Here is a 12,645-nt window from a genome sequence, read left to right as displayed (position 1 = left end):
CAGAGCCGGTGGAAGGAGATTATTAGTTCAGCTCTCATGTGTCCTGGAATAATGTGAAGCACAGGGAAGTTTCTGCGCTAACAATGGGCCCCTGAGTTCTCCAGCAGTTTGGATTGCTCGGGAGCATTATTAAGGTGTAGATTCACAAGAGCACACTGCAGTGATTCATTCATGAGAAGCTGAAAGCCAGCTTTGTTGTCTCTTAGCCTCTGTCTCCGAAAGAAGAGATAATTGTATGTCCAAGCGTGGCTGATTGAAGGGCAGGGAGCAGCTATGGCATTGTAGAGCAATCTAGAGATCGAGCAAAGCCTCCCAGCTGCAAACCTGAATGATAAACTGCCACAATCAGGTCTGAACATATCTCTGCATTCTGGGAGCGAGCACTTGACCGTCTCTGACCCCTATGTGTTTTCCCCTCGCAGGTGCTGTATCCAGTGTGCCATGTCCGTAATTTAATGCTCTGGAGTGCTGTTTACCTGCCCTGCTCCTCCCCCTCGACACCCACCGATGACACCTGCGCCCCGTACCCCGTTCCAGGCTCTAGCCCTGAAGATCAGCCTCTGGGCAGGTGAGCCTCGAGCCCAGAAATCCTGTCCTGTAAAGCAAGATCAGCAGGGAATATCGTGAGTTATAAAGAGGACAATACTGGTGGTGGGAGGAAAGCGTTTTTCACAGGTTTATTTGTGGGACTGTTGACTGACTTACCCAAAAGCAGTTGGGTCAGTGTTGAAAGCTGTTCTGTTTCAGAGGTGATAGTGGAACAGAGAGAGGATTAGCAAATAGAATTAAGCTGTGGGTATTGCATGGCCTTGCAGGGTTCCTTATTTCCTGGCAGCATATCAACTTTGTTTTGGTTGCCTTGCATCTGAGTTCTTTTTCTGCATTGCATAACTATTCCTTTGCTGTTCTGTGCGCTGGTTCTGCACACACGTTTGCTGGGAGGAATGAGCAGACTGAGAGCAGTTGTGCTCTGTGGTACAGGGATTATTCTGGGAACGTTTGAAGTCTGATCAAACGTGTTTTCCTGTTGGTGAACAAAGAAAGTACTGAAGCAGCTCAGCACTACAGATGGTCCAAATGTGCTCCTAGATAATTCCTCACAGCAGTCCATTACTTAGCAGATTGTTACTGTCCATATTGCAGAGGGAGTTTTTAAACCACAGTAGCTGAACATTTAAGGAAAAACCAGCTCACTGACTTTGGATTCTGATGATTTTTACCTTTCTAGGTTACCAAAGACGAGATCCTTTGACAATCTGACAACAGCCTGTGATAGCAGTGTGCCTACAACCAATCGACGTAGTAGTGACCCGAGCCTCAACGAAAAGTGGCAAGAGCACCGTCGGTCTCTGGAGCTGAGCAGCCTTGGCAATCCCGCGGACGATCCCTTTGAAGGAGATGGCCTGAGTAAGCAAGGCAGGGCTCTGGTTGGAGCAGAGCTTTCTGTTGCTGCCGGTGTGGCAGAGGGACAGATGGAGAACATTTTGCAAGAGGCCACTAAAGATGATGTCGGTCTGGAGGAGCACTTAAGAGGTAGCCTAGAGACAGCAGGAAAAGGGGATGAGATTGCCCTGGATAAGGAGAAGAGAGCGGAACACCTGCATGGGTATGTGAGTGACCTCTGTGAAAAGGCTGAGGCAGATAAAGGTGTTGGAATGAACAATCCAGCATCCAATCCACACCCAGCTTCACAAGGTGCTTCTGAGCTGAAAGGGCAATCGGATGAGTGTTCTGAGCTCAGTAATGCTGTCCAGATGTTACCTCAGGGGAAAGGACTGCTGGCTGCTCCTTTGGAGGGCTTTGGGAATAGAGACACTCAAAGGAGTGTGGAGGAAGAAGGTGTTGGCAAACTTGAAGGAGAAGCCGAGAGCCTGTACACAGCGCAGGCCAGCCTTCCCTTACCTCTTTCAGTCCCGCATGAGGCAAGAACATCCAACATTGAAAGCTCTACGGAAACCTTAACAGAGAGCGAAGGAAAGCAGGAGCTCCTTCTGAAGGGTCTTTGCCACAGACCTCACCTGAGTGACAACAGCGCTGACGAACTCTCTCAAACTATGGAAAATAGGCCAGAGGGGGAGAGCTTGCTAGAGCTTCAAAAACCGGGAACAAGAGTGCATAGGACTTCTGGCAGCAGCCACACACACATCCCGATGCCTTCCCCTTGTGCCTTGCCTTTAGCTGAATGTAAAGATGAGATTGTGTGTAATGGGGAGCTGGAGCCTGAGAACAAGATGATGGAGAAGCCTACGGGGTTTAGCGTCACCCAGAAATACCACGTGACAAATGGGCACTGCGTGAATGGAGAGGACAGCCGGATCAAGGCCTCTCTGAACAGGCAGGTCTCCACAGCCAGCTGTAGTTCCTCACAGTTTCACCTGCGGAACTTACCCCAGAAGTGGATGTTCGGTCACCTTGGGAAGCAGCAGACAGCCAGCAGCCCGGACCAGCCTGCCCGGAGCCACCTGGACGATGATGGGATGCCCGTCTACACTGATGTTATCCAGCAGCGCCTGCGCCAGATAGAAACGGGCCATCAGCAAGAAGTGGAGACCTTGAAGAAGCAAGTGCAAGAGCTGAAGAGCCGGTTGGAGAGCCAGTTCCTGAACAGCTCCTTACGGCTCAACGGTGATTATGGAGACGAAGTGGTAAGTGGAACGGTGGTTGGGCCACTGCTGGAAGCAATGGGCTAGTTACTCAGGTTCTGGATCTCGGCATATTGCCTGCCCTTGCTTCAGTGGTCAGGTAGGGATTTTTTTGGCCATCTAGGGTTTTATAAAACTCTCAAGGTGGTTCTGAAGTGGGCACAGCAAAGGGCAGTTAAGGATGACTGATATTGTCACTGTGTGTCAGTTTGACCACGAATGTAGCAAAGGATTATTTCCAGATGGGTATTTCACAGCACATTCTTGGATGTGCATAGAGATAAATTCAGAGTTTTTGTTACAGCGAGGGATTTTTCTCAACAAACTAAGGCTTTAAGGGAGCTTGTTAACTGTTTATACTTTTAATTGGAAGTTTTTAAAGTTGTAAAAGTAGAGACCGACATTTGAGGTGTGATTCCAACACAGCACACCGGTTTCTGTACCGATCAAATGATCCATGTTGTTGTGGTTGCGAAAGGCATTTTAAAATCAGGAATGAAACCAGTGTAATTCCATCTTCAGGATCTCAACGACTGCACGATTTCCATGTCTGGGGTGGATATTTAAGTTGCTTCTCCCCTGCCTGTTTTTTGCCTCACTTCTCCTCTTTTGACTAATAAATAACAATAAAAAGTCAAAAGGAGTCCAGTTGCAGGCTTTTTCCTGCCGCTTGACTGTAACACTGGTTCAGAGAGCAAGCAGGATGCCCATTCTGTAGAGGCCTCTGTGCACAGAGCAGCTCTGCGGTTGCTGCAGACGTTGTTTTTTCAAAGGCCCAGTGTTATTAATTAAATAAAATTAATGAGGAAGGGGAGAGCTGCTTGGGGAAACAGATAGGGGAGGAGGGAAAAGGTGTGAAGGAGAGGTGAGAAGATGCAGGATCGCTGAAACGAACTTTGTGTCTTCCTGCGGTTATGAACTCCGGGCAGAGGTTGGCCCATAATGGTGGAGGTTGACATAACCAGGACATTCCTTTTCCACTGTGCGCAGTGTGATGTGTTTTTTCCAGTTCTGTAGAACTGAAAAAAATCCCAACCCATTATGAGAGGTTTCCAGCTGTTCTTTATTGAATGTAATGTTGTGTCACAGTGGAAGAGGTGCTGGATAGGCCCAGGTGTGTGTTCTGAACAGGAGAGAGCCTTCTTGGCTATTTGCATTGGAGAGAATGCACGGAGGGTCCTCTGGGCACCCCTTCGGCCCAGCGTCGCCTCGGTCGGCCGTGGTGTCTGTCACTGGCAAAAGCTGGGATTCCTGGCAGGAAGCTGGTGCTCTGGCTTAATTAATTACACTCCCATGGTGTAAATAAGCTTGATTGTGCTAGTGCGCCATCCTCTAGAGAATTCCCCATCTAGGAATCCGGTCTCTACCCTATGTTTGTGCCTCAGCTTGTGAGCAGCAGGCTTCCTTCTGGAGCGCCAGAGGTGGCCATTCCTCAGGCGCAAAATCATTACCTCAAGATTTCTTGCCATTTTTAATGTATTTTGAGGGCTGGCAGAGTTTTAAATCATTTAAAATACAGCTCTACCTGCTAGACTATAGTAAGAAAGCATTGTTCCCCCCAAACTAGATTATGGAATAAATGTGGCTTAAATTCTGCATTTCCCGTGTGTGATTTGGCATCTGTTTTCCACAATTTTTGCCAACAAAAGCATCTTATATATTCTTAGTTTTCATTTTGAAAGTGAGACAGCCTTGGAAAGGAAATGCAGTCATGGAATTGGAGCCCCTGATAGCAGGTTTTTTTGGTCAGTCACCCAAAACATTGCCAGAATTCTTTGCTAAACAGAAGGCTTAAATCCCCTCATCCCATCAGCAGAGCATCAAACCCTGACCTGTTGGGGGTGTGGGGTTTGTCTTTTGCAATTCGTGGCTGTGCAAACTGTTTCACCATGTGGTGTTTGCAGTCCTTGGGTGCCACACGTGCGCTGGAGGGAGGTGACTGGTTACACCGTGCAGACATCACCCACTCTTCCTAGGCAGGAGGTCCTTTCCACTCCTCCCCATGACCGTCCGGTTTCTATTTGTACGGCAGTAGGAATATGGGAAGGTTCTGTTCATCTGTGTTTGTTTGCCAACAGACTTCTATACCCGACTCGGAAAGCAATCTGGATCAGAACTGCTTGTCTCGCTGCAGCACAGAGATTTTCTCTGAAGCCAGCTGGGAACAGGTGGACAAACAGGACACAGAGGTACAGACTAAATCCCTGTAAATCACTCGTTCTTCCTGTAGGATGGGATATCCATAACTCAAGTTATCCTGCAGCTTTTGGTCGTGTGCCACCTCTTGTCGACTCTCTTCCTTGCGTTTCGCTTGTCTCTCACACTTTGGATATCAGTACCTGTGCCTATGAACCCTCTGCTCGCTCCGACTGCGCTCTGGGGAGCTGTGGAAGGGATGGTTAGCTGGAGAAGCTGTAGGTGGACGCCTGCTTGGTGAATATTCTTGGCCTGGATACTTCTAAAGCACAGAAAAAAACAGGGAATTGGACTTCATGACTTAATTTCTGTTTGAGGGAAGCATAGCGGATCTGTTCTCAAAGGGATGGTGTCTATCATCTGTCTTCACTTGTTGCAAACGCTGAATCTGTGCTCTTAAAACAGAGCGAGCACTTCCCTTGTGGTTCTTTGTTTTGAATTGGTGAGCACAAACAAGATGGGTTTGTTCCTCACCAATTGTCCTCACCTTTTATTTCTGCCAGGTGACACGATGGCTTCCCGACCACCTGGCCGCACACTGCTATGGCTGCGACAGCGCCTTCTGGCTCGCCAGCAGGAAGCACCACTGCAGGTAAACCATGCATCCGTAGAGCAGGGCACAATCCCGGCTCAAGCTGTTCCCTCTCCTCTTAAACCAGGGAAGGGCTTTCTCTTGGCGTGCAGCTCCTTTCTTGAGAGTGGCATCGGATCAAGAGTGTTAGGGCAGCTCTGCGTGCTCCTGAGAGAGCAGAGCGTTCCTGAAGGAGCAGATTGCTGTGGAAGAACAGAGCAGTTTCTCCAGGTCATGCAGGGCATATGTTTAACAAATCAGGTGTGGTAGCTGCCCCTCCTGGCCTAAACAGATTCTGCTTTCATTCCTTAAACTGGGTTTGGAGGCAGTCGGCCGTTTCCCTTTTTAAGAGGGTGTAAGCAGTAAAAAATGCTGTTTCGTTGTCTCTGCATTTGATAATTTGATACTACAACTGTATGAATAGCATCTTCCTGTTACTGGTGTAAACCTGTTCCTTCTCTCACCATTCCTCCCTTTCCATTGAATCGGTCTTGTAAGAGTATCTGGGAAGGGCACCGACATGGAGTGCAGGTTTTCCGGATTGTTCCCTGCCAGCAGAGGTGACAGCAGACAATGCCAGCAAGAGGGGCACAGTAAGAAACCCGGGGCAAAGGCCGTTTGATGTTAACTCTGGTTAAAGGCAGAATCCCCAATCTCTAAGATATATTTCAAATAAATCCCTCTTCCTGGTTTCTGGATGTGAGAAAAATTACGAGAACTGTCATTTAAAGAAATGGCAGTGACCACGTTCTGATGCTCTGTTGCTGTTTGAAGTTGTAGGGAATTATAAACTTCTTCCTAGGTCTATATCTGCTTTGTATTTTGCTCCATTGTGTTCTTGGAAGAGGAAACAAACCCAGGGAAGAAGAAATAGAAGTAGAATGTCTTTGAGGGGTTTTTTTTTCATGTCCACATCCATTTTTTTCTCATATTTGTGCAAATTTCTGTGTCTGAAGGCTTCTGATGAAGCCTATAATCACTGAGCACGCAGCTGTGCACAACCAAAGGGTTTTAGAGGAGTTACAGGAGTGTTTCTGTTCCCCTTCATGTGGTGTCTATTGTGGAGCATTCCCCAGTGCTGCCTCCTGGCGCTGTCTGACCTTTGGCCACTGCGTTTCCCTCCCCTTGGCCTGGACACACAGGACACCCACACCAGGAGGAGCTGGCTCAGGGTTTCAGGTTGGGTTCCAAGTTTCTCTGTAGTGTCTTTGTTCTTTCAGCTTCCCGAGGTCTAACCTGGGCTGCCCGGGCTGTCCGCGTGAGCTCTGGTAGAGACCAGTATGGAATGGCAGCCCACCAGCAACCCAGGCATTCCCATAGTGTGTGTTCTCGCAGCCCAGGGATCAGGGCTTGCCCCACATCTGCCCCAGAGTGAAAATGAGTGAAACTCATGCTGTGGGGCCTTGGGCAGGATAAAATACCCACCTTCTGTCTCTGCCTCGATCTCTCTTTCACTTGTCCCCCTCTGAGCTCTTTCTCCCCTCCTTGCAGGGACACTGAAGGTGTTGATCAGATCTGGTGAGCATTTCCAACAGCCTCTCTCTGTTGTCTGCCTGTGTTTTCCTGGTAACCTCTCCCAACTAACTCTGCCTGTTCCCCCTCTTCGTTTTCACTTGCCTAGAAACCACCAGAGATCCGTTATGGGTGGCAGCACAGCCTGTTGGGTGTTTGGATCCCGGCAAAGAGGCCTCTCTTTTCACAGAAAGGCATCTATAACTTGGCTTTTGGTTGCTCACACCGGGGTGTGGATCCACACTAACACCGTCAGTAACTCGTGTGTCCCAGTAACAGAGAATGCTTCACTTCTAACCGAGGAGGATGCCCTTCGAGTGTCACCATCACGCCTTTAACTTTGATTCCTTCCCTTTTTCGCCTTGTTTTTGGGAGAGGTTCACGTGTTGTCAGACAATTCCAGTGTTGCTGGGCAGTGTGATGACACAAACGTGTTTAGAAGGACAGACAATCTGTGGCAGGAGCGGGTAACAACACATGGTGGGGAGAGAGTGTCACTGGTGACTCAGTGAGGAGAGGAGGTGTTGGTAGTGTGCTTTTAAGTCACCCTCCTCAAAGGTTCAACATCGCTTTTCCAGTGTGGTTTTTAGTGTCTCTCTAATCTCTCGAGTGAAGTTGAGGACCACCAGGATAGGAAGGAATTGTGCAGCGCTTTTGGAGGCTCGGGGGAGAACAGTTGCTGTTATCTGTCACAGAGGATAAAACAACAAAAGCATATGTTAGGGAGCTGCAACAAACAGATAATTGTTCTGATCCCTCTGGTTCTGTTTTGACCTCCTCTGTTGGCAGCGAGCCGCTGCTGGGTGATCGCCCTTCGAGCAGCAGGGCTGGGACTGACGCAGCTGCTTTTGTGCAGGGTGTTCTGTGACACCTCGCGGGGCTGTGTTCATTCCCGGTGGGATTTCTGATTGTAATTCCTATCAGGGTCCTTCAGAACCACTGCAGAGAGGCCACGGTGAGCCTCCTTGTGCCAGCGCTGCAGCTTTGAGAGTAGGAGCCGCTGCGCCGAGCTGAGAAAACGAACCCATTGAAGTGAGAAATGGGATTTCTCTGTTGGCTCTTTCCCCATCACTGCTCAGCATCTGGAAATCTTGTCTCTTGGCAAGAAAGGATTAATCAAAGTTGCTGGGTGGAGGCAGAGTCTCTGTCAAGTCTCTTGGCAGCAGCAAGTATTTTCTAGTGCAAAACATTAATGGCACAAACCCCTGATGCCAAAGAGTTAATGAAAAGGGCATCAGGCAGGGAGCTAGGCTGGCAAAACTCCGGCCCCTGGAGAGATGTTCTGGACTCCTTGTAGGAACTGATGGGTTTGGAGGACAGAGCACGCCAGGCTGGCTTGAGCCGCAGCAGGTTTTGAGGGCGCTGCGAGAAGAGAAGGTCGTTGTGATTGAGGTGTTACCCCGGCCTCCCGCAAGGTGCATGCGCTCGTGTGTTCCACCAGCTGCCAGGGATGCTGTGGGAGCGCTTCCCCTGCCGCAGCGCTGCCGGCGTCTCCGAGCATGAGTACCTGGCTGCTCATGTCCCAGCTTTGCATGGTCCTTGTTGTCTCCGTTTATACAGAAGTGCGGGACTGCTGGGAACGCTGCAAAAGGGGCTGTGCTGCTGGCACAACAGGAAGATTGCAGCAGGTGAAATGGGGTTTAACTTTTTTCAGCTGTCCCACACTTCAGTGTTCCAGCAGCGCCCTTGAAAGGAACATCAGAGAAAGTCTCTGAGCGCCGGGGACACTTATGAGTGCCAGAGCAGAGACTCTTGCCTCCTCCTGGGAGCAGGGTGTGCAGCCTGTCCCAAACCCAGGGCTGGGGCCAGACCACCACATCCCTCTGGAGGAAGGCCCCGCGGTTGCCGTGGTGCAGCTCCTCCCTCAGCCGTGTCTCCCAGGGCAGGAGAGACAGGGAAGAGCAGCACCATGCCTGCGGGACACAGGGAGAGCATAATCTGTACTGCCTTTCCCAGAGGGAAAAGTTCCTTCTGGTTTGATGTGCAGCAGCGTTATACAGAGGAGCCCTCGCTGTGGAGAGGTTTGAGCTGTGGCTCTGTACTGTGCTTTGCTCTGTGCTCCTCCCTGGTGTCCGTTGCGCAGAGCTCCGTGGCAGTGTTCGGAGCGAGGAGCACAGGGCGCAGGCTGTGGTGGGCCGGGTGTCCTTGCACGTGTCTGGTGCTCGGGGAGGAGCAGCTGCTGGCTCCAGGGCTGACCCGGTCACAGCAGTGTGAGGAGAAGGACATTGGAACTCGGGTAACGTTGTCAAACTGCTTCTAATTGTTTCTTTTCCATTTCTCTGTTACGGATGCAAGGAATTGCGGCAATGTGTTCTGCTCCAGCTGCTGTAACCAGAAGGTGCCCGTTCCTAGTCAGCAGCTCTTTGAACCCAGCAGAGTCTGCAAATCCTGCTACAGCAGCTTGCACCCCAGCAGCTCCAGCCTGGATCTCGAACTGGATAAACCCATCACTGCCACGTCAAACTGAAGGCCTGGCCTCAGAGCAGCCGGGGAGCAGCTGTGCCGACTCTTCCCAACAGATTCTCGGTGGGAAGGCTGGGAGGATGCGGGAGCCGTGCACTTTGGAGGTTGGGGCGTGGAACACCGCTCGGCGGGACAGACCTGGAGGATGGACTGCTGGATTGTGGGAGTCTCCTTTTCCAGCTCTTCCCCCTTTCCTTTCTGTCCTCTCTGTGTGTATGTGTCTACGCGCGTGCGTGTGTGTATATATAATAATATATAGATGTTTGTTTGCTGGAAGATTGTGGAAGTGGGGAGGGAGCTGGCGCCAGACCCGGATTCCCTTTGGTATTTAACTGTCCCACTGCTGAACTGTTGCAGACAGACAAATTTGAGGAGGAAAGGAGCGGGGAATTGGTCCGGCTGGTGTGCAGTGTGGATCCCCGTAGCTCACTGCTAGTGCTTTCAATCACTCCTCTTACTTCCAAACAGGAAGCTGCTGTTTGGGAACCTGTTGCTGCTAGAAGAAATGGGAATCTCTTTCCCAAGAGAGCACTCTCCCTCTCTGTTCTTAGAGTGGGCTTAGTTCTCCTTGCCGCACGCAGGAGGAATCGGTCACGGGTTTCCTTACTCGGCGGCTCTGTACTTGCACACACAATCGAGGGGTTCCGTGCGCTGGGGTGGGAACACCCAGATGGCGCTGGCTGAGGAAAGCACCTGCTGGTCTGCGAGAGGAGAGAAGGAGACTGAGCCGGTGGCCGCGCTGGGGCTGGTTTTACACTGGTGCCTCTGCAGCTCTCTAAATGCAATCCATGATTTAAATCCAAGGAGGAGGGTGGAAGGGCCTTTGCCTGCTTTCCTGGCCCGGCTGCAGGGTGGGTCACGCCATGGGAAGCTGCTCCTGGAGTAGTGCGCTCCTTGTGGCTCCACTGCGCTTGGCCCATGAGGAGCGCGTTGCTGTGTGTGGTACCCCTGGGATGAGGTCTCCTTTCCCAGTCTGTATCCACTGCTCCAGATAGGAAACACCCACCTGAGAGTTCTATAAAGCCCTGAAATACATCATGGATCCCCCTCTTCCTTCTGTCCCAACCCAAGTTGCTTTTAGAGTCACCTCATTGAAGTGTGGATCTCCTGAACAGATGGATTTAAATGAGCGTTAGGTACCATCCCCGCCTTCCTGACAGCCTGCTTAGCGCCGTGGGGCAAGGAAGGAACTTGGATCCTGCTTCCCTGTGTATTGCCTGGCAGTGTTCCTGTGTTTGGAACAGAATTCCTGCTGGAGTATCCGAGCGTTAGATATGAAAGCTCAACATCTAAGAAACCTTGGGAAAGGCGTGCTTCCCTTCCCTGAAATGTCAGGATTGTGTAACCCAAAGCGAGTGTCCCACAGGGAAGGCCATCTTGGAGTGTTTTTCAGGTTTGAAGGGGAAAACAAGCGTCGAGCTGTTTTATTTCTGACTCGGAACCTCCTGCACCCTTTGCCAGGATCGTTCCAGTGCAGCCACACTGAAGGTTCACAGGGAAACACGTGTCCAGGAGGCTGCTCCAGCGCAGCAGCCCGTGTCCTTAGGGGAAAGGGGGACGGCAGCGGAGCAGCACAGGATCCCCGGGGGTCTGGAGCGGCTTCCAGGCCATCGGGAGGGAAGGGCGAAGACAGTGGTGGGTTCCCAGTACCTAAAGTACCTGTTCCTAAACCAGTGGGGCAAGTGGGACAGACCTCTTCCCTGTAAAGCAGAGACAGCTGGAGCAGAGGGATAACGTGCAGCCCCCGGCTCTGGCCTCTCCGGAGGGGACGGTGAGGGTTCCGGCACGCAGGAAGGGGCTGGCTCTACCCGCTGCAGCCACAGGTGCAGCGCAGTGGGCGATGCCGCAGCTCCTGCCGGGTGCCGAGAGGCTGCGCTACGGGTGGGGGTCTGTGCTGTACAGTGTGAATAAACGCCTGCAGCTCTTAGTCCTTTTTTGATGGATGAAGCACTTTTTTATTACTGTTATTTCTTTGTACGTGAGGGAGGCGCGGCCACGTGCCGCCGCAGAGCCCCCCGCTCTCCAAAGAGACGCAACTGCTCCTCTATTTTTCATTTTTGTCAAAGCGAGAGTAAATACTTTAGAATTGTTAAATATATAAATAAAAGTGAATAAAGTTTAGACTTTTGCATGGGAGCATTTGCTGACATACTTCCGAATTCCTTATTTTCCCTTCCTAGGGGATGGATTTGGGGTTTGGCAGAAACCCTGAGGCCTTTCAGAGGGGCTACAGCTGGGCCCCTCCTGCATCCTTTTCCACTTTGTCTTTGCAAGGAACAAACCCCAGTTGTTCCTGAACTTAGAAGTAAATATATTAACCTTGATTTTCCTGTTGGAAGAGCCCCAGGGAGGGGGAAGGACACAAACTGCCCACGCCACCAGGCCCGGTCTGTACCTTTGGCATGGTTTTCCAAGGCAGGAGAGAGGTGCGAGAGCCACCTCTCCCTTGGTCCCACGTTTCCCTTTTTTCCCTATAACCCACCATTTTATTTTGAAGCGCCAGTCTTATGCCGTTGACCCTGATCCTGTGGCATTCTCCCAAACGTGGGAGCTAACCGGGAATTCACCCTGCACTGCAGGGCATTTGGATCGGGAGGCTTGGAAGGTCCCTTCCCCTACGGTGCCAGCAGGTGGGCGGAACAGAGCCTGCTTCTCATGCCTACACCTGCCTTACCCCCAGCGCCAGATGTGGAGCCACAGCTCCACGGGAACAACCCCGACTTGCTCAGGTTTTGTCTGCCTAACGATATTTGTGTGATTCCAGGGAATCTCCATGGCTCAGCCCTGGTCCCTGGGACTGAGAGCAGCCTCGCTCCCCGCATCCCACGGGGACTGCGCCCCCAGCACCGCTCAGCTCCTCCTGGATCCACAGCCTTGGCCTCAGGGAAACACTGGTCAACTGCTCACCCTCGGCTCCTTTCCTCTCTTCCCATGTCCCAGTGCTGGCAGCGCTTTGCCGCTCTATATTCTGGTGATCTTTGCTCCGTGGTTGGTTTTCTTCTGTTATTAGCAACTTCTAATTAAGAGCTTTGAGTCATGAGGGTAACTCTGAGCAGGTCGATGGATGGGCTGAGCCAGAAGAGGAGCGCACAGGCAGCGCTCGGCTGGTTGGTTACTGTGCACAGAGTGTCTGGGGGATGCTCGTAATCAGTTTAGCATTAGGTTGTCTTGAAAGGAGCAGGGAGTTGGGCCCGATGGTCCTTATGGGTCCCTTCCAACTCCAGATATTCTGTGCTTTCAATCTAAAACTTAGCTCAGAAT

General features: G+C 51.2%; 1 protein-coding gene across 9 annotated transcripts in view; it reads left to right on the top strand.

Moving 5' to 3' along the window:
• The window catches only part of MTMR3 (myotubularin related protein 3), a 72,423-nt gene extending 60,978 nt beyond the window's left edge, over positions 1 to 11,445 (top strand). For 6 of the 9 annotated variants that reach the window (XM_054082632.1, XM_054082636.1, XM_054082634.1 and 3 more), the window contains 6 exons: positions 423 to 568; positions 1,229 to 2,645; positions 4,721 to 4,831; positions 5,342 to 5,430; positions 6,901 to 6,927; positions 9,217 to 11,444. In XM_054082632.1, the coding sequence (XP_053938607.1) occupies positions 423 to 568; positions 1,229 to 2,645; positions 4,721 to 4,831; positions 5,342 to 5,430; positions 6,901 to 6,927; positions 9,217 to 9,388 (1,962 nt within the window). In that variant the 3' untranslated portion in view covers positions 9,389 to 11,444. Of the gene's footprint in view, positions 1 to 422; positions 569 to 1,228; positions 2,646 to 4,720; positions 4,832 to 5,341; positions 5,431 to 6,900; positions 6,928 to 9,216 lie in introns of all 9 variants that reach the window. The other 3 variants (XM_054082640.1, XM_054082639.1, XM_054082641.1) reach the window with 3 other exon arrangements.
• The last annotated feature ends 1,200 nt before the right edge of the window (positions 11,446 to 12,645 follow it).

Source organism: Cuculus canorus, chromosome 17 (assembly GCF_017976375.1).
Source record: "Cuculus canorus isolate bCucCan1 chromosome 17, bCucCan1.pri, whole genome shotgun sequence".
Classification (NCBI taxonomy): Eukaryota; Metazoa; Chordata; class Aves; order Cuculiformes; family Cuculidae; genus Cuculus; species Cuculus canorus.
Note: the sequence above shows the minus strand (reverse complement) of the source record. Positions and strands in the feature narration are given on the sequence as shown.